Source organism: Phoca vitulina, unplaced genomic scaffold (genome assembly GCF_004348235.1).
Source record: "Phoca vitulina isolate PV1807 unplaced genomic scaffold, GSC_HSeal_1.0 scaffold33, whole genome shotgun sequence".
In the NCBI taxonomy this organism is placed as follows: Eukaryota; Metazoa; Chordata; class Mammalia; order Carnivora; family Phocidae; genus Phoca; species Phoca vitulina.
In genome coordinates this window covers 7,863,196-7,887,684 of record NW_022589736.1, presented here as the reverse complement: position 1 = coordinate 7,887,684, position 24,489 = coordinate 7,863,196, and the positions used below count along the sequence as shown (strand labels likewise).

General features: G+C 40.5%; 2 protein-coding genes across 6 annotated transcripts in view; one reads left to right on the top strand and one right to left on the bottom strand.

The window, feature by feature from the left end:
* Positions 1-24,489, bottom strand: part of FBH1 (F-box DNA helicase 1) — a 150,729-nt gene that overhangs the window by 28,833 nt on the left and 97,407 nt on the right. Inside the window, exon 22 of one of the 2 annotated variants that reach the window (XR_004301968.1) lies at positions 6,419-6,553. The exons of the other annotated variant lie outside the window; for it this stretch is intronic. The gene's annotated coding sequence lies outside the window, so the exon portion shown is untranslated. Of the gene's footprint in view, positions 1-6,418; positions 6,554-24,489 lie in introns of those variants that run through there. 2 annotated transcript variants of the gene reach the window in all.
* IL15RA (interleukin 15 receptor subunit alpha) overlaps positions 5,505-24,489 on the top strand; it is a 57,560-nt gene continuing 38,575 nt past the window's right edge. For all 4 annotated transcript variants that reach the window (XM_032425898.1, XM_032425899.1, XM_032425896.1 and 1 more), the window contains exon 1: positions 5,505-5,742. In XM_032425898.1, the coding sequence (XP_032281789.1) occupies positions 5,646-5,742 (97 nt within the window). In that variant the 5' untranslated portion in view covers positions 5,505-5,645. The remainder of the gene's footprint in view (positions 5,743-24,489) is intronic.

The following is a 24,489-nucleotide window of genomic DNA, read 5'->3' as shown; positions in this document are numbered from 1 at the left end:
CGCCTTCCCCATAAAACATTCTTGATCCACTTTACCCTATTCTTTTTCTTCCTATGTAGTATTTTACAATGTCCTATGTAATCTACCTTTACTAATGTACACACAAGTGTTCTGCATAGTAATAAGCAATCAATTGCTTTGTCTTAAAAATACTATTTTACATTCCATTTTTCTTCTATAATGTCTTTTCATACAAATAATAATGTTACTTTATATCCATCAAGATGGGCCACAGGACTGTGGTTTCAAATAGTGTTTTTGTATCGAATTTCTTTTCTTTCTTTTTTACTTTTTAGATTCCATATATAAAAAAGATCATACATTATTTGTCCTTCTCTGTATTATTTCCCTAAACATAATGTCTTTGAGGTCCATCCATGTTGTCACAAATGGCAAGATTTCATTCCTCTTTTTATGGCTGAATAATATTTGTGTGTGCGTGTAAGACAATTTCCTTATCCATTCACCCATCGATGCACGCATAGGTTGTTGACATATCTTGGCTATTATAAATAATGCTGCAGAGAACATGGGGGAGCAGATATCTTTTCCAGTTAGTGTTTTTGTTTTCTTTGGATAAATACCCAGAAGGGGAAAGGCTGGATCTTATGGTACTTCTATTATTAATTTTTAAAAGAAACTTCATACTGTTCTCCATACTGGCTGCACCAATTTATGTTCCCAGCAACTGTACACAAGGGTTCTCCACAACCTCCCACCAACACTTGTTATTTCTTGTCTTTTGATAATAGCTATTCTGAAAACAAAAATAGCTATTCTGACAGGTGTAAGGTGATATCTCATTGTGGTTTTGAGATTTTATATACATATACACAAAACCCTTCAGCATCATAATGCTCACCCATATGCTCAAAAGCAGATATCCATAGGACTCCCGCAGGAGAGGTGCAGACAAGTTATTGCCAGAATAAGAGGTGGCAAACGGTGGCATTTAACAAGGGTGTGTCCGGGGGAATGTAATTCAGCTTTTCTTGAAGACTCAGAAGAGGTTTGAGAATTACTCAATGCTGCTGTTTTATCTGCATGTCATCCATTCCTTGTTGTGTTTTCTGTGTGCACAAGTGCTAAGAAAGGAGATATGTGGCCAATAAAATGCAGAACTGGAGAGAATACGGCTTCGAAGTCAATTAAAACGTAAACTACCAAAACAACTTTGAGTTCAAAAACAGAACAACTTTAAATAGTTATTAAACTTGCTCTACTGTGACATGCTTAAATATTTAAAACTCAAAATCCATTTCATAGCATAATTTTTTCAACTGCAGAAGTGATTACGTTATGGTTATGAGGCTCCAGATGAATATAACTGGGTGAGTTATCAAGAAATGAATTGACTTCTTGGGGTTTTTTGCTCCCAAGAATCATCACAAGGAAAAAAGTAAGGGGTGATTTTCCCCAAGACCAGGCAAGCTTTAGTGTACTAGAATTTGGGACTCTCCCTCCTGGGGGATGCAATTTCCTTGGTGCTTGTTTATTTGATTGGAAGGCTAATCCAAATAGGTCTTTTCTGGAGGAAGACCTAGGCTAATTGAGATAACCACCCTAGATTGTCTGTGAGGATAACTGGATGCACAAACAGCATTTTGGAGGGGATGGGGTGGACTATAGAGAAGGGAGTCAGGCAGGTTTGCTAAGACAAGAAGCCAGAGGGTGGGTCTGGACAATGACCATCAGGAGTGACCAAGAACACATAGGTCACATCCTCTCCCTATTTTTCCTGGGTCCTGGTGAGACCCAGGGGAAAGGAAAAGAACAATTTGCTATTTGGGTGGTGGGGAATTGGCAGACTGTTATCAGATTTTTGTTGATCTTGGCAGGTAGAAGCTCGGAGCCAGATATGATATGACTTACAAAAATAAGGAAATGTGCTTGTTTTATATTTTGAGTACTGAGAAGTAATTCTTTCCTTTTACATCTTTTGTTTTTGTTTTCTGTTCTTGAGCAAAACTCCTTCTATGGGTAGACTAGTTTTCTTTCATTCCCTTCACCTCATTTCCACGCACCTTGGTTTCCCCAGGGTAGCCACAGCAGCTGGATGCCCTTATGCTGGTCTCGTAGTTCCTAAGTCCGTGTCTCCCACAGTGCTGTACACCACCACCTGGTGAGCACCAGAAATGCATCACCCCCTAGTCTGAGAACCTAGTGTGCCTACTTCCTAAATGGTTCCACGAGTCTTCTTCCTGTCCTTCAAGAATCTTTTTTTTTTTAAGATTTTTCAAAATTTATTTACTTAGGGGCTCCTGGGTGGCTCAGGTCATGGTCCTGGGGTCCTGAGATCGAGCCCCACATCGGGCTCCCTGCTCAGTGGGAAGCCTGCTTCTCCCTCCCCCACTCCCCCTGCTTGTGTTCCCTCTCTCGCTGTGTCTCTCTCTCTGTCAAATAAATAAATAAAATCTTTTTAAAAAATTTATTTACTTAGAGAGCAAGCGAGAGAGAGAGAGAGCATGAGTGGGGGGGTGGTGCAGAGGGAGAAGCAGACTCCCTGCCGAGCAGGGAGCCCGATGTGGGACTCGATCCCAGGACCCCAGGATCATGACCTGAGCTGAAGGCAGACCCTTAACCAACTGAACCAGCCAGGCGCCCAAGAATCGTTGAATTACCACATGACCCAACAGTTCCACTCCCAGGTACACAACCCCCGCAAAATGAAAACGTGTTTACACAAAAGCATGGATATGAATGTCCACATATAAGACAAAACTGCACAGAGCTAAACACACACACAAACAAATGAATGCATGGAAAAAAACACAAAATTTGAATAAGATCTATGCATTTCATTAACGGCCATTTTCTGGTTGCACTACCATACTTAGTTCCTCATAACAGCCCCAAAATGAAAATAACTCAAATATCCACGAACTGGTAAATGAATAAACAAAATATGTAATATCCATCTAATGGAGTATTATTCGGTCATAATAAGGAATGAGATACTGATACATGCTACAACATTGACAAAACCTGAAAACATTATGCTGAGAGGAACCAGACACAAAAGAACATATTTTATGATTACATTTATATGAATTATTTAGAATAGAAATAGAAGTAGATTAGAGATTACCAGGGGCTAGGAGAACAGAAACTGGGAGTGACTGCTAACACACTGGGTTTCTTTTTGAGGTGACAGAAATATTCTGGAATGAATTAGATAGTGGAGATGGCTGGGCAATATCGTGAATATACTAAAAACCACTGAGTTATACACTAAAAAATGGTGAATTTCATGTTATATGAATTTAAAAGTTTAAGATTCTAAAGCCGAAAGAAAGAAAGAGAGAGAGAGGGAAGAATCCATTAGCCTTGAGCCCCTGCTATCCCCTTCTTGGTGACATAATCTGACAGCTTGCCCTCCAGCTCCAAGGGTCCGCTGTCTATCCCCCCACAGAGGACAGTACACGGCTAAAGACCCCGCCCCCAGCCATTGTCCTTCCTGGCCCCACAGCAATGTCTCAACTCCAGCTCTGCTCTGAGTGATGGCTGCTGGCCAAGTTCGCCAGCCCTGTCTGGACATGCTGATTTGGAGCCCCCGAAGGACCTGCCACCTGCATCACCCCTGAAGTGTAGACACTGTACCTCAGGAATCCAGCCATTCCTTTCAACTTCCTTTGGCCTGAGAAAACGGGTCTTGGACTCCGTTTTCAGAAAGAAAGATACCTTCTTGAAGTGTGTCAACCTCCAAAATTATGTTAAAATCCTAACCCCCAGTACCTTACTGGATATAATGTCTTTACAGAGGTCATTACATTAAAATGAGGTTATTTTAGGGTAGGTGAGTCCTAATCCAATACGACTGGTATCCTTATAAAAAGGAGAAATTCGGACACGGACACACACACACAGAGATGATGTGAAGATACACAGGGAGAAGACTGCCATGGAACTGGAGAGCTGCATCTGCGAGCCCAGGAACCACGAGACTTGCCAGCAAACACAAGAGTTGGAAGAGGCAAGGAAGGATCTGCCCCCAGAGCCTTCCAAGAGAGCATGGCGTGGCCAACACTCCTGGCCTCGAGATCTGGGAGAATCAATTCGTGTTGTGTGAAGCCACCTGGTTTGGGTACTTTGTTACAGCAGCTCTAGGAAACTTATGTGTGTATAAAAGCACAGGGTTGTTGGAGTGTGGACGGCAAAGATTCCTACATTAAAAAAAAAAAAACAAAAACATCAGTGCTACTCATAAATGGAACAGACCACAGATAGTTTGGACAAATGGACAACCTGAAGGGATCTCGAGGGGATTACACTAGGAGGAAAAAAGACCAACTCTAAAGGTTACAAATTGCGGATTCCATTTATAAGCATTCTTCAAGGGATGAAATCCTAGGGATGGAGCATAGATGGGTGGTTGCCAGGGCTTCGAAAGAGGCTGAGAGAGGAAGGTGACTGTGGCTGTAACAGAGAAGGAGGAGGGATCCCTGCCACGGGTCCTGTGCCCTGTCCTGACAATGTGGTCACAGACGGATCTGTGTGTGACAAACCTGCGCTGAGCTAACTACGCACGCGAATGCATGCATGGAAAACCGACAAAATCTGCTGAAGGCCTGTGGATCTTCATGAAGGTCAGTTTCCTAGTTGTGATACTGTATTAGAGTGATTCCAGATGTTACCACTGTGGGAACAGACTGCAGCCCAGAGATGTCTCATCTTGCCTAACTTCAGTCCTATAATCGGGAATTTCTGACTGTGCACCCGGAGTTTTCTCATTACAGACGGGTCTTTAATAACGTCAGGCTTCACTTGAGATCCCGAGAAAGGAAGGAAAAAACAAAAAACCCCACCCGCAAAAGAGCAAGACGGCAGAGTAGGAGAACTCGTCCGAAGAGAGGTACTAAGGCGCGGAGAGGAGTAACTGTCAGGCCCTTCGTCCTTCTCCTCCCTCCCGCGCCCCCTTCAACTGTCTGACATTTTCTTGGGGAAGAAATTCGCGACTGGATTAAGGCAAAGTGCTGTTGCCAGGGCGCAGCAGGCGGCAGGGGGCAGGACTCCCGACCAGCCACAGAGCGGCGACACCTCCGCGGCCACCCGGACCGGAGGGACCAGCGGCGCACAGGGCCACTCGCCCGCCAGCCCGGCAGAGCAGGGACACTTGGGACGTCGAAGTCGGAGTGACAGGCGGAGATAAGCGCAGGGAAGTGACCCGGCGCCGCAGAAAGCAGGTGTGAACGCCCACCGGCCGTGCTCACTGGTAAGAGTTTGCTTCCCGATGGGCCGACTCCCTCTGCGACAGGACACAGGACCAAATGGACTTACTTCTGGGGTCCCCAGGGCCGAGGAGAGAAGAGGAGGGGGAGGACCCCAGGCCTCTGCAGGTGCCGGTCAGGGTCCCCGCTCCGCGCAGCCAGCAGCGCTCCGGGGACGCGGGAGGCTGCGCGGGGGGCACGGCGGCGGCCAGGGCTTTTTCGAGAGGAGGGGGTGGGGATGCTGAGTCACAGATCTGTCACTGCTTCTCACCTCTCCCCAGCCCTCCGGGGGCTAAAGCAAAAGCGAAAGCGAACGCGACTCGCGGGGCAGCCGGTCCCGGGAGCTGCGCCCAGCACCACCTCCGGGACGGTCGGGCATCTGCCCGCGCGGCCGGCGGGGCGTCCGGGCCGCTGCTAGCCCAGGGCCCAGCTCGGGCCATGGCCGGGCGGCGGAGGTCTGGCTGCAGGGTCAGCGCCCTTCCCGCGCTGCTGTCGCTGCTGCAGCTGCTGCTGACGCTCGGGCCGGCGACGCCGGGTAGGGAGAGGCGTGCTCCCCTGGCGCGGCAGGGGGGCGTCGGGGCGCGGCGCGGCGGTGGGGCGCGGAGCGGCGGGAGGCGGCCGGGGCGCCCCAGGCGGGTGGCAGCGAGCGCCCCACCTACCGCGGCCGCGACTCGGAGCCCAGGAACGGGCGCTGCGCGGGTGGGGAAGAAGGGACTGGGCGCTGCGCCCGCGCGCGGGGACACGTGGAGGCAGCGGTGGGGAGAGCAGCGCCGGGAGCCGACCCACCGCAGCTTGCGGGGTCACCCAGGGAAGGGAGACGTGTGGCCAGGCTTTGAGTTCCACGTCTTCCCGATGTCCGAGGCGAAGGGAAGGCGCGGGGTTTGCAGTGGGGGCTCCGGGTGGGAGTTTCCCAGCAATTGAGAGAAATGCGTGGAGGCGGTTCTCCGAGCCCCACGAGGAAAGCTGTGCAGACGCTGCACCGCGCGCAGTGCCCACAGGGGTCCGAGGAAAGCGACCTGCTCTCTACCCTCAAACGAAAGCGAATAATACAAATGGGTGGCGGCGGGATGGGGTAGAGACTGGCTCGCTGAGGAGAAAAAACGTGTTGGGCAAGTTGCACTCCCGAGGGACCTGGAAACCACTCCAACTTCTTAAGCAGCAGGAAACCGTGGAAGGGCGTGGAAGGGCGCGGGAGTGGGGGGCTGCCTGGAGTACGCGCAGTCAGGCAAAGGGGGAAGAAATAAAGCCAGTGGTGGCTCGGTGTATTCCAGATGAACGTAGGTCGCATAGATGTAATCTCCGCAGAAGAACCGAATGAGTGACTCATAGGTTTTCATTCCGGGGAGCTAGAGAGGAAGGAGAAGAAAGGATAGATGGTCTGGCTTTATCCTTGTTGGCGCTTCTTATAGTCAGGGAGCAATCTGAGGGTCCGATGAAAGCCAGGAACCCTCTCCCCAGAAAAATGCATGAATGCACATGCATCTAATTTGGGGGCCAGGGACCCATTAAAGCCCATTCATAGATTCTCCAAGAGTTAGTTAATCCCATGATCTGTATGTGTGTGCGTGTTTTAAGGCAAGACTCCCAATAATTTGCATCCAGTCGGGCCAATCTATCTACCTAGAGTACTTGATCAGAGGTATCCACCCACAGTTGCCGCTTGCTGGCTTGGTGTGAACCCTGTAGCTCTGCAGGGTTTCATGAAGTTTTATTTTCTTGAGACTATGGATTCCCCCCCCTCCACCCCATCTGAGAATCTGACTTATGTTGGTGACCTGGTCGGTTCCTCTCATCTCCCTAGCCAGTGTGCCCAGTAGCTAGCCGACTGGGGCAACTCGACCAGAACAGTGTGAAAGTGAGATGCAGCTTTAGTTAGAGCCCAGCAAGTGCAGAGAACTCTGCAGGCAAGACCTCCAAAGCTCACCACCCACAGCCTCGTTTTTGACCTCACAAAGGTACTGCTGCCATTCTGCGGCTCCTGGTGTTTCTCAGTGTTTCTTGAACAGGTTTAGTGAGATACAATAGATAATAAACTTCATACATTTAATTACATGATTTGATATGTTTAGAGGTAAATGTATACACTCATGAAAACATCATGATCATGAAGGTAAATATAATCATCACTACCAAAAATTTCCTCTTGTCCTGCGTAACCCTTACCTCCCACCCAGCCCTATCCCCAGGCCACCACCATGGGATTTTGGTCACTTTTGACTTGCTGTCATTTCTAGAATGTTATATAAATGAAGTCATACAAAATGTACTCTTTCTTGTCTGGCTACTTTCAGTCATAGTAATTGCTCTGAGAATTCTCCCTCCATCTTGTAATCTGTATCAATAGTTCATTCCTTTTTATTGCTGAGAAGTATTTCATTGCATGGGTATCACACCATTTTGTTCATCCAACTCGGTTGTTACTGGACGTCTGGGTTGTTTCTGGTTTGGGGCTGTTACACTTAAAGCTGTTATGAACATTCACATGTCGGTTTTGTGTGGACACAGGCTTCCATTTCTTTTGGGTAGAGACAGTGGGAACAGAATGGCTGAATCATATGACATGTGTGTGTTTAATTTTTATATTCCCACCAGTGGTGTGTGAGTTCCAATTCCTTCACATCCTCGTCAGCACTTGGTAGGGCCAGTCTTTCTTTTTTTTCCTTGAAAAATTTTTTTCAGCTTTATTGAGATATAATTGACATATAACATTGTGTAAGCTTAAGGTGTACAACATGATGATTTAGTATATGTACATATTGTGAAATGATTGCCACAATAAGGTTAACACATTCATCACCTCCTATATTTACCAAACTCTGTGTGTGTGTGTGTGTGTGTGTGGTTGGTCAATCTCTTTATTTGTACCCATTCTAATAGGTGTGTAGTGGACTCTCGTATTTTCTTCTCAGAGTTTTTAATTTGCATTTTCCTAATAACCAATGATGTTGAGCATCTTTTCATGTGCTTATTTGCCATCAAATACATCTTCTTTGTTAAAGCGTCTGGTTATACCTTTTGCCCTTTTAAAAACTCAGCTGTTGAATTATTATTGAGTTTCAAGAGTTCTTTATATATTTGGGATACAAAACCTTTATCAGATACGATTTGCAAATATTTTCTCAGAGCCTGTGGCTTGTCTTTTCATTCTCTTAACAGTGTCTGATGAAGAACAGAAAATTTTAACTTTGATTAAGTTCAGTTTATTTCTTTTATGTATTACACTTTCAGTGTCATCTCTAAGAAATCTTTGCCTAACTCAAGGTCACAAATGTTTTCTTCTAGATGTTTTATAGCTTTAAGAATTTACATTTCTGTCTGTGAATCATTTTGAATTAATTTTTTATATAATATAAAGTGTGGATTGAAAGTTCCATATTGGCTTGGTTTCGGGGTTTTTTGCATATGGATATCCAATTGTCCCAGCACTATTTGTTGAAAACATGATTTCAGCAGAATTGCTCTTACACCTATTTTGAACATCAGATGTTCATATAAGTGTTGGTCACCGTAGACAAAACATCAGTCCATGAAAACCAATTATATTTCTATCCATTATCAATGAGCAATTGGTTGAAACTTAAAAATATATGCAACTTTTGCAATAGCATCAAAAAGTATGAACCACTTATGGATAAATCTGACAAAAGATGAGAAAGACCTGTACACTAAAAACCACAAACCACTGCTGAGAGAAATTAAAGCAGACCTAAACAAATGGAGACATATACAATGCTCATGGGCTGGACAAATCACTATTGCTAAGGTAACCATATTCCACCCCCAAGTCCAAATTCCACAAGCTTTCTTGCAAAAATTAACAAACTGATTCCAAAATTCGCATGGAAATGCATAAGACCCAGTATAGCCAAAACAACTTTGAAAAACAACTTTCTCTAAGTTGGAGAAATAACATTCTGATTTTAAGACTTATTATAAGGTTACAGTAATCAAGACAATGTAGTATTAGGGTAACGATGAACAGAGGGCTAACAGAAGAGACTGCACCTAATGTTTTTAAATGAGCTTGGAAGGGAAGTGGATACAAATTATTAAATTTGCTACTTGGTGCTATGATCCTGATCAGAAATTATAGAGAGAAGCCCATTCCTTATCACCAGTGGAACAAATAATATAGTCTCAGATATGTTCCTGCTAGTTTGCCATGCTAACAGATGCAGCAAATTGCTGTTATCTGTTCTTAGTCAAAAGGCATTTTAGGAGGGGAAACCCATCATCTTGGGCAAGAAGTAATTTACTTCTTAAAGATCCTCACAACCTGAAAGGCTGCAGACGATTTCCCAAAAGCAGCTAAAGATGAGGATTTGTTTGAAGATAAATACCTCTCACCAACTTGCGTTCTGTTGTACAGGTATTAGTATGCTTTGGGGTTTTACAACTTTTGTGTCTTTAAACATTTTTAAAACCATTTTTCAGAATTCTGGGGAGTTTTGCCCAAACCTTTCATTTTCTATTTCAGATCAATTTTATCTAGTTATTATTGTTTTGTGCTGCTACTCACAGCAAAAAAAGTCATAAAAACTTAAATGCACAAAATATGGGATTTATTGAACTCAACCTAGATGTTCAACAGTGGAGGACTGCATAAATTAAATGCAGTTCTTTCAAATAATATGCATCATATTATTCAGTTTTTACTAGAAGATCTAGAAGTAGCTATCACTGAGTAGGGAGACACCATAGGTTGTATGCATGTGTGTGTTTGTGTGTGTGTGTGTGTGTAGTTGTCTGCCTTTTCTTATTTTTCTGTCATAATTTAAATTGGCTTTGTAAAAAGAAAATAAAACTACAAAAGAAGTAGCTCAAAAAAAGTTATAGAATTTGGGGATTTTTTCAGAACCATTTTTTTTTTTTTTTAATTTATTTATTTGACAGACAGAGAGAGAGCGAGAGAGGGAACACAAGCCGGGGGAGTGGGAGAGGGAGAAGCAGGCTTCCCGCGGAGCAGGGAGCCCGATGCGGGCCTCGATCCCAGGACCCCGGGATCATGACCTGAGCCGAAGGCAGAAGCTTAACGACTGAGCCACCCAGGCGCCCTTTTCAGAACCATTTTTAACTAATTACAGCAGATCTTGTTTGGCAATGTTTTCATGACTATAAATTTTGCAAATTGGAACCAATTTAGGGTTCTAGAACTATAAAGTACCATATATAGCATTTGTGCATACATTTTACAATTTGTTTACAATTTGGTGACTCTTATTGCTAGAGCTGTGTGTAGGCTGGATATTTAGGTTGTTTCAAAATGTTTGATGTTCTAAAAAGCACAGAGTAGGAACAACTGGATGAAAATAAGCTATAGAGAGCAAAAAGGGCAAGGGAAAACTCCTCAAAGTCAAAAAAAAGATGGCAGAAATGCTTCTGGGGATATTCTTTTTCAATCAAATCATCACTTCAACTAACTTGTTTTGGGCTAAAGCACTTTTGCCAAATTGATTTTACTAAATAGTGTGTAACTACGTAAATAAATGTATAAAATCCCCTAGTATATATATTTAGAGTCATATCCCTGCTACTCATTACGCATGATTGATGTTATTTGAATGTTTTCTACTGGGAAAGACTTGATTTTCTTCTGAGCAGTATGGAGCCACTGAAGGTCTCTGGGCAGGAGGGACATTACCTGGACCAGCATGGTGGAAAGATTACTCTTGTAAAGAATGTGAAGAGTAAACTGTAGGCAAGAGGGTCTGGAGGCAGGCAGTCAAGCTCGAGACTTTTGCAACAGTTCCTGTAAATGGTGATGAAATCTTGGACTGAGACAGTCTCAATAAGGAAGAGAGGAGGGGGCAGATTTCCTCTTGAGTTTTACAAGCATAGAGTGTATTTTATTCTTTCCCTTTTGTTTGCTCTTCAGCCTATAGCCACTCAACTGTTCCAAGCCCTCATAAAACAATATTTAAAGACCCCAACCAAGATGAATTCATCTACCACACAAAATGGGGGCAGGGAATTTCAGTTAGGGAGCCTGAGAGAGAAAGAACAGAATTGATGAGTTAAAGATAATGACCTGCGTAGAGCGCGTACTTACGGTGAGTGCCAAAGGAAATGAACTTGTTGGCTTGGTTGGCATTTCAGCTAGAAAAATAATGAAGGAAAATGGATTGCTGTGATCACAGAGGCCTTTATGTTTTCGATGCATCAGTGTCACAGTGAGCTTCTTGAAGGGGAAATTACATCTGATACTTCCTACCACACTTAGCGTGCTGTAGACATATACATGGTAGAATAAGAGAAAAAAAGTATTGGAATGGATTCTGACTCTCCTCAAAGAATGGGAGGGGCATGCTAACACGATACCTTTTGAACTCTGGGTATGAGACTAGGCCAAGGATATTTACTATATTAGACTGTGTAAGCCGATCTGATAAAGAAGTCTGACTCACAAGATCTGCAAAGTAGAGAAAGGTGTGGCCTACACACTATTTTGGTGACTTCATTTATGATCACTGGGACTTGTATATGGGTTTGTTTGTTTTGGCTACTTAAGAGTTTCTAAAATCCCAGAACCGTAAGTTTACAACTATTTACATTATTTCATCCACTCCTCTCTGTATATTCACAAGCCGCTAACCCCAGAAGGTACCTATCACATACCAGGCTTAGCGCTGTGGGAGCACCAGAGAACTCTGAGATACAGTCACCACCTCCAAAGAGCTCACAATATTGTAAATAAGACAACACTTGCTTACGTGGAATATCTAAGGAATAATGTTATGAGAAAATATATAGAGAAATTATAATTGAAGTGTCTAAAGATGTGACGGGGGTCTCTAGAAAGAAAGGTTATTGATACAATCAAATGTATTATCTCCAGTGTCCTTATGAGAGAGTCCAGCTTTGTAGGGTAAATAATGGGCCACCATGTGGCTGACGGGGCTGGCTTTAGTATATTGATATCCTTGTGCATTCATATATCAATTATTATCTTTCTTCGAGGCCTGTTCACAATCTACTAGACCACTAGTAGATTTCCTTTTTCAGCAGAATGACAGAGTAGATATTCTGAAAAATCCTCTTGCTACAAAACACCCAGAAATGATGAATAATATAGAGCAAATATCTATTAAAATCCAGACCCAAGAAAATATGTATCAACTATTTAAAGCAAAAAAATAATCTATTTTGGTGTTTATAATATACATAGAAGCAAAATGTATGACAACAATAACACAAAGGCTGTGAGAAGAGAAACGGAAGGATAGTGCTTAAGGTTCTTCTTATACTGTATATGTGAAGCGGTATAATGTCACTTGAAGGTGAACTGTGATGAGGTAAAGACATTTACCATGAGCCCTAAAGCAACCACCAAAATCATATAATCAAAAGAATGACAGTTAGTAAGCCAACAAAGTGTATAAAATGAAATCATGAAATATACTCAAATAATCTCATGACATGATCATCTCCATAGATAATCCTACGGAATCCACAAAAATGCTCTTAGAATAAGTGAGTTTGGCAAAATTGCAGAATACACGCTTAACTTACAAATATCAATATATAAAATACTAGCAACAAGCAGTTAGAAATTGAAAAATTTGAAAAAACACCATTTGTGTTGACATAAAAAAAGGAAATATTTAGGAATACATCTGACAAAAAAAGTACAAAACCAGTAACCAAAAACTATAAAACATTTCTCAGATAAATTACTGAAGATTTTAATAAATTGAGAGAGATACTGTTTATAGATATTGAGAAGATTCAATATTATTAAGATGTCACTTCTTCCCCAACTTGATCTGTAGATTTAATGCAATTTCAATTAAACTTTCAACAGGATTTTTTTTTTTTTTTTTGGCAGAAACTGATATACTGATTCTAAAATTCAGTAAGGGACCAAACTCAACTTTGGAATTGATTAACAAAGATTTATTAGAAAGCTACAACCACCAAGACAGTGCAGTACTGTGTCAAGATTAACAAACAGACAAATATATCAATGGAACAGAATAGCAAGTTCAGAAATCAACCCACTCATACTTGGTCCTGGCTCAGGATCCTATACCAACACCACTGGAGGTCCACTACTATGGGATAAGGGGAAAGAAGCTTTTTCCTACACAAAACCTGTAAAGATGCAGGGGAGAAGGTGACTGCAAGGAAGTAAGGAGCAATATAACTGAAAGCTCCAACCCCAGGAGCCAGACACACAGGGCCTGCCTAAGACTGGCAAGACTAGGACAACAGAAAACTTCTCCTGACTCCAGGCAAGCAAGCACCAAGTAACAAGCATAGCCGTCAGCCGCGGAGGGTGTGGTGGGCAAGAGTGTGGACATAACCTCTTGGGGTTTAGATACATAGAGAAGGACTGAAAGATGAGGGTGGATTAGGAACACAGAGAAACCCTCTGGCCCTCCAGCACCCACCCTAAGCACAAGATAACACCAGAGGAATTTGAAGCCAGTGGTGTTCTGAAGGCGAACTTAGCACAACAAAATCCAAACCCAATTCAACAACTGACTAGACTGACTCAATTCCCCCACTCTGTCAGTCTAGCCAAAGAAGTTTTCCCATTTTCAGGCATAAATAGTATTTTACCTCAGTTCTACACACATAGTCCAGCATTCAATCAAAAATTACGTGATACACAAAAACACAACAACACAATCCCATTATCAAAGGGCAAAGCAATAAACAAGATTCAGAGATGACCCACAAATCAGAATTATGAGACTGGAAGTTAAAATAAATATCAATAACCTGGTAAAGGCTCTGGTGGAAAGGATGGACGGTATTTCTGAACAAATGGGGAATTTCAGCTGAGAGGTGGAAACCATAAGAAAGTGTCAAATGGAAATGTTAGAAATTAAAAAGAAACCAAACAAACAATAATAGAGATGAAGAAAGGAAAGAATCAATAAACTTGAATATAGGTCAGTAGAAATTACTCTAATAGAAACACAAAGAGAAAAAGTGAGAGAGAAAAAAAATGTGAGACAAAGTATCCAAGAGCTATAGGACAACAGAAAATGGTCTAATATATGTGTAACCAGAATTCCAGAAACAAAAGAGAATGGAGCAGAAGAAATACTTGAAGAGATAATAGTTGAGAATGTCCCCAGATTTATAAAAGATATTAAGTCACAGATCCAGGAAGCTCAGAGAACATCAAGCAGGATAAATGCCCACCTCTCTCCCATCCAAAACACCCTCACATCTAAACACATTGTATTCAAACCACTGAAAAGCAAAGATGAAGAAAAACTGTGATAAAGTGGATAAAGATACATTACACACAGAAGAATGAAGATAAGAATTAGAGCAGACTTCTTATCAGAAAGTATTCAAGCCATAAGAAAATGGATCAACATCTTTAAAATGCTAAAACAAAACAAAACAAAACAAACCTGTCAAGCCAGAATTCTATAACCAGGATAACCAGTTATCTTTCGAAAACTGAAAGCAAAATAAAGACTCTCTGACAAACAAAAAGTGAAAGGATTCAACACCAGCAGACTTACGCTTTACGAAACATTTAAAAAAATTCTTTAGGCAAAAGGAATATAATCCTAAACAGAAACTTGGATCTCTAAAAAGAAAAACTCTTTGGAAATAGTTAAAATGGAAGTAAATAAAATATAATTGTTCTTTTAAATCACTCTAAAAAATATTTGACTGTCTAAAGCAAAAATAGCAAAGTATTGCATTTATAGAATATGTAAAAGTAAAATGTATGACAGCAAAAAAATGGGAGGGAGAAATTCTAAGTATGCATTGGTAGAGTTCTTAACTATATGTGAGGTGCTGTAATATTATTTGAAGGTAGCCTTTGATAAAATAAAGATGTATACTGTGTACCTTAGTGAAACCACTAAAAATAATTTAAAGTGATACATAAAATAAGCCAATGGTGAAGATAAAATGGGATAATAAATAATAGTCAATCCAAAAACAGTCAGGAAAGAGGAAAAATGAACAATGATCAGATGGAACAAATAGAAAATAGCAAAATGGTAGGCTTAAATCCAGCCACATCGATAATTACATTAAATACAAGTGATCTCACCACACCAATTAAAAAACAGAGATTCTTCAATTAAATTAAAAAAAAAAAAGCTCCACTATATGCTGACTACAAAATAACAACTTTGAATATACAGGCAAAGATAGGTCCAAAGAAAAAGGATGGGAAAAGATATACCGTGCAAACAATAATCAGAAGAAATCTGGAGTATTTGTATTAATAGCAAACAAAGTAGACATCAGAAGAAGGAATATTACCAGGGATAAAGAGGGACATTACATAATACAGGGGTTAATTCACCAAGAAGACATAGAAACCCTAATTGTGTTTGCACCTACACAATGTAGCTTCAAAATTCATAAAGCAAATCTGATAGAATTGAAGGAAGTAAAATACAAATCTAGGATTATAGTTAGAGACTTTAACACTATTCCTTCAGTAATAAAAAAAAACTAATAGAAAAAAACCCCAGTAAATATATAGAAGATCAAAACTTTAATCTAAGTGGCATTTACAAAAGACCCTTATGACACATTCTTTTCAAATACATATGGAACATTCACCAAGAGAGACCATATACTGTGGGCCCTAAAGCAAACCTCAACAAATTCCAAATCATTGAAATTACATAGAATATGTAATGGAATTAAATTAGAATGACTTAACAGAAAAATATCTGGAAAATCCTCAGGTATGTCAAAATTCAACAAAACACTTATAAATAACCTGTGGGAAAATAGAAAATATTTTTAGTTGAAAATGATAATAAAATACATTTAAATAAGTTACAATTTGTGGAACTCAGTTAAAAGATATTTTAGAAAGAAATTAATCATATTAAGTGCTTGTATTAGAAAAGAAGAAAAGTCTCAAGTCAGTGATCTAAGCTTCTACCTGAAGAAACCAGACAACAATGAACAAATTAACCCTGAGCAGAAGGAAGGAAATGATAATGATAAAAGCAGAAATCAATGAAATTGAATGCAGAAAAACAATAGATAATATCAGTTAAACTAAAGGCTGGTTATTTCAATAGATCAATAACAGTGTAAATCTCTAGCCAGACTGATCAAGAAGAAAAATGAATAAACATGAACTACACTGGGAATGAAACATTGGGAAGGAAAAGGAACATCACTGCAGATTCTACAAATATCCGATGGGTCATAAAGTTTTATTATGAAAAGCTTTATGGCTGTAAATATGACAACTTAGGTAAAATGGACAAAGTCATTGAAATACAAATATGAAAGCCCATTCAGGAATAACCTGAGTCATCTTATATCTTAGAGAGTTAAACTTGTAGTTTAAAACAACTCCAACAAAAAATTCCAGACCCAGATGGCTTCACTGGCTAATTCTAAAAAAAAAAAAAAAAAAATCAACAAAGGCATGCAAATTTGAGTGATGGCTAAATCCTCAACAACAGCAGTGGAATATGGAAAGAAGGTATAACTACCTGCTAATGCAGAATTCTATGCTGCACAAAACTGTCATTTAAGAAAGATAGTGAAATAAAGACTCAAAGGAAGAGAAAATAATAACAGGTAATGGCATTAAAGCATCTCTAAGGTTCTTGTATTGCTGGGGAGAAGGCTGTGGATATCAGTTACCTTCTCCACGTTATTAAGGACACATGTCAAAGAGGTTAGTATAATCACCACATGGAGATAGGTTGCTTAACACGGAATGGTAACAATTCTAAAGCACAGCCTCAAAATATATGAGTCAAAAATGGTCAGAACTATTATAATATATATATAATATATATTAACAAGTATACAATCATAATGGAAATTTTTAACATACCTCTCTAAGTATTTGATGGATCAAATGTGAAAATAAATCAGTAAGAATACAAAAGTTGTGAAAACAATTAACAAGCTTGATCAAATTGTCTAACAACTGAATAACGCAGATTCATTTCAAACACACAGAAAACATTTATAAAAACCGACTATATGTTGCCAGGCCATAAAATTGGCCTCGATACATTTCAAATGATAGTTATATAGACCAACTTCTCTGACCACAAGGAATACAAGTCAGAAAAAAAATAAATAACTAGAAAATTAACTGGGACAAAGCAAAACAAAAGCACCAAACACCATCTTCTGGAAACTTAGAGCATTGAGTATCTACGTTAGAAAATAAGGAAAGCCGGAAGAATGAAGGGGGGGAAATCGGAGGAGGAGAAGAACCATGAGAGACGATGGACTCTGAAAAACAAACTGAGGGTTCTAGAGGGGAGGGGGGTGGGAGGATGGGTTAGCCTGGTGATGGGTATTGAGGAGGGCACGTTCTGCATGGAGCACTGGGTGTTATGCACGAACAATGAATCATGGAACACTATATCTAAAACTAATCATGTAATGTATGGGGATTAACATAACAATAAAAAAATTAAAAAAAAAAAAAAGAAAAGAAGGAAAGCCTCGGGGCGCCTGGGTGGCTCAGTCGTTAAGCGTCTGCCTTCGGCTCAGGTCATGGCCCCAGGGTCCTGGGATCGAGCCCCGCATCGGGCTCCCCGCTCAGCGGTAAGCCTGCTTCTCCCTCTCCCACTCCCCCTGCTTGTGTTCCCTCTCTGGCTGTCTTTCTCTCTGTCAAATAAATAAAATCTTTAAAAAAAAAGAAAAGAAAAGAAGGAAAGCCTCACATTATGAGCTAAGCATCCAACTATAGATATTATAAGAAAACACAATAGGGGTAGTGCCTGAGCAGCTCAGTTGGTCAAGCATTTGCCTTTGGCTCAGGTCATGATCCCAGGGTCCTGGGATCGAGTCCTGCATTGGGCTTCTTGCTCAGTGGGAAGTCTGCTTCTCCCTCTCCCTGTGCCCCTCCTCCCCCACACTCGTGCTCTCACTCTCTGTGTCAAATAAATAAATAAAATCTTTTTTAAAAAAGCAGAATAGGGCGCCTGGGTGGCTCAGTTGGTTAAGCGACTGCCTTCGGCTCAGGTCATGATCCTGGAGTCCCTGGATCGAGTCCCGCATCGGGCTCCCTGCTCGGCGGGGAGTCTGCTTCTCCCTCTGACCCTCCCCACTCTCATGCTCTCTCTCTCTCTCATTCTCTCTCTCTCAAATAAATAAATAAAATCTTTAAAAAAAAAAAAAAGCAGAATAGGTCGAATAGAAGTAGGAGCAAAAAAATAAGGATAAAAACAGATATTAACAATACTGAAAACAGATGTACATTAGAGAGATGCAACAAATCTAAAAGTTGGTTCTTTGAAAAATCTACTAAAATGAACAAACCTCTAGGAGAATTAATCGAGAATAAAAGAGAATGCATAAACAAACAATATTAGGCATGTAAAAGAGGATATAAATAAAACATTTAAAATACTTTCATACAAATAAGTTTGAAAGTATAGATGACAAATCCTTATTTAAAAACAAACAAACAATTTACTGGGATGCCTGGGTGGTTAAGTGTCCAACTCTTGATTTCCACTCAGGTCATGATCAAATCCGCACTGGGCTCCACACCCAGCGTGGAGCCTGCTTAAGATTCTCTTTCCCTCTCCCTCTGCCCCTCCCCCCTCTAAAAATAAACAAACAAACAAAAAACAATTTACCAAAACTAACTCAAGAAGAAATAGAATAGATAAACCTGAAGATTCCCTTTCAAAACAGCAACAAGACAAAGTTTCACACTATAACCCCTCTTCTTCAACAAGAAGGCCCAACCAATATAGTAAGACAAGAAAAACAAACATTATATAGGTTGGAAAAGAACTTTTCAAGCTCTCATTATTCTCAGACATATGACTGTTATTCCATCATAATAATTTGCAGATAAATTATTAAGGATTGAGCTAGATTGCTAAATTAAAAGTCAATATTCAAGAATCAGGGCGCCTGGGTGGCTCAGTTGGTTAGGCGACTGCCTTCGGCTCGGGTCATGATCCTGGAGTCCCTGGATCGAGTCCCGCATCGGGCTCCCTGCTCGGCGGGGAGCCTGCTTCTCCCTATGACCCTCACCCCTCTCATGTGCTCTCTCTCTCTCTCATTCTCTCTGTCTCAAATGAATAAATAAAATCTTTAAAAAAAAAAAAAAAAAAATATTCAAGAATCAATATTCTTTCTCTGTACCTGCAAAAAGCATTTCATTTCGATAATATATATTTTTAAAAGATGACATTTACAAAGCACACCTTCCTGCCCCAAATTAATTACCTAGGAATAAATCAACAGATACATCACTCCCTATGTAGAAAATCATAAAACTTTTTGAAAGAAACTTAAATAAGCAGAGAGATAAACAAAAAGAAACCCATACCAAGAACCACTGCAGAGCACCAAAACAGAGAAGATCTTAAGTATCCTGAGAGAAAAGACAAATTGCTTACAAATTGCTAACAAAGAAACAAGAATTAGACACACAGTGGGCTTTTTAGTAAAACACCAACATTAAAAGCTACAAAGCATCAAAGTGCTGAGGACAAAAACCATCTGCTGGAATTGTATACCCAAGGAAACATTTATTCAAAACAGTAGGGTGAAGTAGGATTCTGGGAAGATGGTAGAGTAGGAAGTATCAAGACTCTGTTTACTCACCTAGACAATAGTTGCATTGGCAGAATCTGTCTGATAGAACTATTTTGGAACTCTGGAATATACTGAAAGCTTGCAACTTCCAGGTTGCAAGGTAAATGCAAGGTAAATGAAAGGTAAATGGTGGTCAGTTTCAGCTCCTTACACCCATCAGCCACCCCCAGCCACATGGCAGGCAGCTGTGTGTGTGTTCCTGGAGAAGCCTGCACACAGCTTGCAGGAGTCAGGGTAGGGCAAAAAGGACCCTGTCCTATAAATACCAGGGATCTGTGCTGTATTGCTGATGGGTGCTTCTGATCACAAATGTGCTGCCAAAGAGGTGGGAAGCCATTTTGCTGCAACTCTCCCGGTTGCTGCAAGCCCCTCCCAAACCAGTTGAAGTGAATTCCAGGGGAATTTAGAGAGCCAGCACCCTTCCCCCTCCCCGTTCTTTTTTCCTATTCCCTCCTTTTGGGAGCCAGACATTAAAGACTAAGACATTCATAAACAACTGCATATTCAGGGAAAAATAGAAAGTGACCATGCAAGCTCAGAGAAAAGTTTAGAAAGGACCTGAGAAGACCTTAAGATTATAACTCAGGCTGACCCCTGGCACAGTGACAGCCTGCAACAATCAAAAGAATAAATAAATAAACAACAGCAAACCCTGAGATATGGGCAAAACTGGTTTCCAGAGTTACCACACTATTAGATTCAAATGTTCAGTTTTCAATAAAAAAAAAAAAAAAATCACAAATCATAGAAAGAAACAGGAAAGTATGACCCAGTCAAAAGAAAGAAATAAATCAACAGAAATTGTCCCTGAAAAAGACCAGATGGCAGATATACTAGACAAAGACTTAAAACATCTGTCTTAAAGATCCTCAAAGAACTAAAGGAAGATGTGGAGAAAGTCAAAGAAAATGAAGTATGAACAAAATGAAAATATTAATAAAGAGAGGGAACATCTAAAAAGAAACCAAAAACAAATTCTGGAGCTGAAAAGTACAATAACTCAAATGACAATTTCACTAGAGAGATTCAAAGGCAGATTTGAACAGGTAGAAGAAAGAATTAATAAATATGAAGATGGAAACCACAGAAATGATCAAGTCTGAGAAACAAAGAAAAAAAATTGAAAAAAGGTAAACAGAGCCTAAAAGGACTATGGGACACCATCAAGAGACCAACATTGTGTGAGTCTTAAAAGAAGAAGTAAGACAGAAAGGAGCAGAGAGAATATTTGAAGAAATAAAGGTGGTAAATTTCCCGAATTTGATAGAAGACATGAATATAAATCTCCAAGAAACTCAATTAACTTCAAGTAAGATGAACTCAGAGACCTTCACCAAGACACAATAGAATCAAACTTTCAGAAGCCAGAGCCAAAGAGAGAATCTTGAAAGCAGCAAGAGAGAAGCAAATCATCATATACAAGGAATTCCCCAATAAGATTATCAGTATATTTCTCATCAAAAACTTTGGAGGCCAGAAGGCAGCAGGCCAATATATTCACAGTGCTAAAAGAAAAGAACTGCCAACTGAGAATCCTATATCCAGAAAAACTGTCCTTCAAAAGTCAGGTGAAATTAGGACATTCTCAGATAAGCAAAAGCTGAGGGAGTCCACTACACTGACCCTGACCTACAATATATGCTCAGAGTCCTGAAAGGCAAAACAGAAGGACACTAGCACATAGCTTGAAGCTGAATGGAGAAATAAAAATCTCAATAAAGGTAAATTCATGGGCAATTATTGAAGCTGGTATTACTGAACAATGGTTTGTAACTGTAATTTTTGTTTTCTACATGATTTAAGAGACTAATATATTTAAAGAAAAAAATTAGTATAAAAGGTAACATTAGTGTAACTTTGGTTTGTAACTCCAAATCTTGTTTTCTACATAATTTAAAAGACTAATGCGTTTTGAAGAATTATTAGCTTATGTTTTGGGACACACAATGTATAAAGATGTGATTTTGTGACAGAGCTATAAAAGAGCAGAATTTTTATGTCATTGAAGTTAAGTTGGTGAATCTAACTTAGAGCATGAATCCAAATTAGAGCATGATAAGTTTAGGATATTAAATGTAATCTCCATGGCAACCACAAATAAAATAGCTATAGAATATAAATAAAAGAAATTAAGAAATTTAAACATTTCATGACATCAAACTGACTAAACATAAAAAAGGACAGTAATGCAGAAAATGAGGGGCAAAAAAAGCTCTAAGGCATGTAGAAAACAAAGAGCAAAATGACAGAAGTCCCTCCTTACCAGTAATTACTTTAAATGTAAATGGATTAAACTCTTTAATGGAAAAACAGAGACTGGCAAAGACACACACACACACACACACACACACACACACATTGACCTGATTATATGCTGTCTACAAGAGACAAACTGAAGATCCTAAGACACAAATAGATTAAAAGTGAAAAGATGCAAATAGATATTCCATGAAAATAGTAACCAAAAGAGAGTAGGGATGGCTATACTAACTAATATCAGGCAAAATAGACTTTAAATCAATAAAGTTTAGAGACAAAAAATGACATTATATATATTTGATATAGCAAGAAGATATAACATTTATAAACATTTATGTATCGAATAACGGACCACCAAAATATATATTCTTAATCCATGGGACATTTTCCAGGATGGACCATATGTTAGGCCACACATTAAGTCTCAATAGATTTAAGAAGACATACAAAGTATCTAATCTGATCACAGTAGGATGAAGTTAGAAATCAATAACAGAAGGAAAACTAGAAAATTCACAAAATTGGGGGGAGGAGCAAGATGGCAGAGGAGTAGGAGACCTAAATTTCGTCTGGTCCCAGGAATTCAGCTAGATAGTTAATCAAACCATTCTGAACACCTACAAACTCAACAGGAGATCGAAGAAAAGAACAGCAGCAACTCTCTGAACAGAAAAGCAACCACTTTCTGGAAGGTAGGATGTGCGTGCAGAGAAGTGAATCCGAGGCAATATTCGGGAAGATAGACGGCGGTGGGGGGGCTTCCGTCAGCCGATACCGGCAAGTGATAGAGCAGCGGAGCACAAAATCAGAACTTTTAGAAGTCTGCACCGCTGAGGGATGTCGCTCCAGTGGCTAAGCGGGGGGTGGAACCCTCTCTGGGTCAGTGGGTCTCAGGACCCTCGGGGTCACAGAAAGACCAGGGGTGCCTGAGTGCGGCAGAGCTCCCAGGTATCGGAGCGGGGAAGCCGGCTGCAGAGACGGAGCCGAGGAGTGGGCTCTCAGCTCGGGGTTGCCATAAACCGTGATCTGGGACACAGCTGGGCCACTGCTCTTCCAGTAGGGACCCAAGAAGCTGCAAGTCCGGGGAGACTCCCCTTCCTCCCCCGGGAGGAGCAGCACAGGAACGCATCGCAGGGATCTGCTGGGTTTGGAGACTCCACACGGGGTCAGGTGCCAGAGATAGAAACACTTGGTCACAGGCCAGGTGAGCACGGAGTGCAGCCGGAGACCAGGAGACGGGAGTGACTGACTGCTTTTCTCTGGGGGCTCACTGAGGAGCGGGCCCCGAGTTCTCAGCTCCTCCCGGGCAGAGATTGGGAGGCCGCCATTTTCACTCTTGTCCTCCAAAGCTGCACGGAAAGCTTACAGAGAACAAAAGCTCCCAAGAGCAAACCCGAGCAGATTACTTAGCCTGCCCCCGACAAGGGCGGGGCAATTCCGCCTCCAGCAAAGACATTTGGGAACCACGGCAACAGGCCCCTCCCCCAGAAGATCAGCAAGAACAGCCAGCCAAGACCAAGTTTACCAACCAATGAGAACAGCAAAACCCCAGCGCTAGGGGAATACTGCACATAGAATTCATGGCTTTTTCCCCATGACTCTTTAGTCTTTCAAAGTTAATATTTTTAATTTTCTTTATTTTTCTCTTTTTCTATTTTTTTAGTTGAATTTTTCTTCCCTCCTTTTTCAACCAACATCTTATCAATTCCTTTTTTAAAATCTTTTTTAATTTTTCATTTTTACAGTAATAGTCTATCTCTTCATTGTATTTAACCTTTTTTGTATATATATGTTTTTCTTTCTTTAAAATTTTGGGATACAGTTTCTTATAACAGATCAAAATACACCCTAAATCTAGTGTAGGACGTTGTCCTAGTCTCCCGCCTGATTACATTCTCTCTTTTTTTTTCTATATTTTTTTCATTCTTTTTTCAACCAACTTATCTTACCAATTCCTTTTTAAAAATCTTTTTTAATTTTCATCTTTACAGTCATATTCCATCCCTTCATCATATTTACCTTATTTTTGTGTATATATATAAGTTTTTCTTTCTTTAAAATATTGGGAGGCAATTTCTTCTAACAGACCAAACTACACCCAAAATCTAGTGAATGGCTCTATTATATTCAGCAGCCTGATCATATTCTTTTTTTTTTCCTGTTCCTTCCCTCCCCCCGCCCCCGCCCCGTTTCGGGTCTCTTCTAATTTGTTTAGTGTATATTTTCCTGGGGTCGATGTTACCCTTTTAGCATTTTTTTAGCATTTTGTTCTCTCGTTCATCTATTCTCCTCTGGATAAAATGACAAGACGGAAAAGCTCACCTCAAAAAAAAAGAACAAGAGGCAGTACCAACTGCTGGGGACCTAATCAATACAGACATTAGTAAGATGTTGGAACTAGAGTTCAGAATGACGATTATAAAGGTACGAGCTGGGCTTGAAAAAAGTATAGAAGATACTAGAGAATCCCTTTCTGGAGAAATAA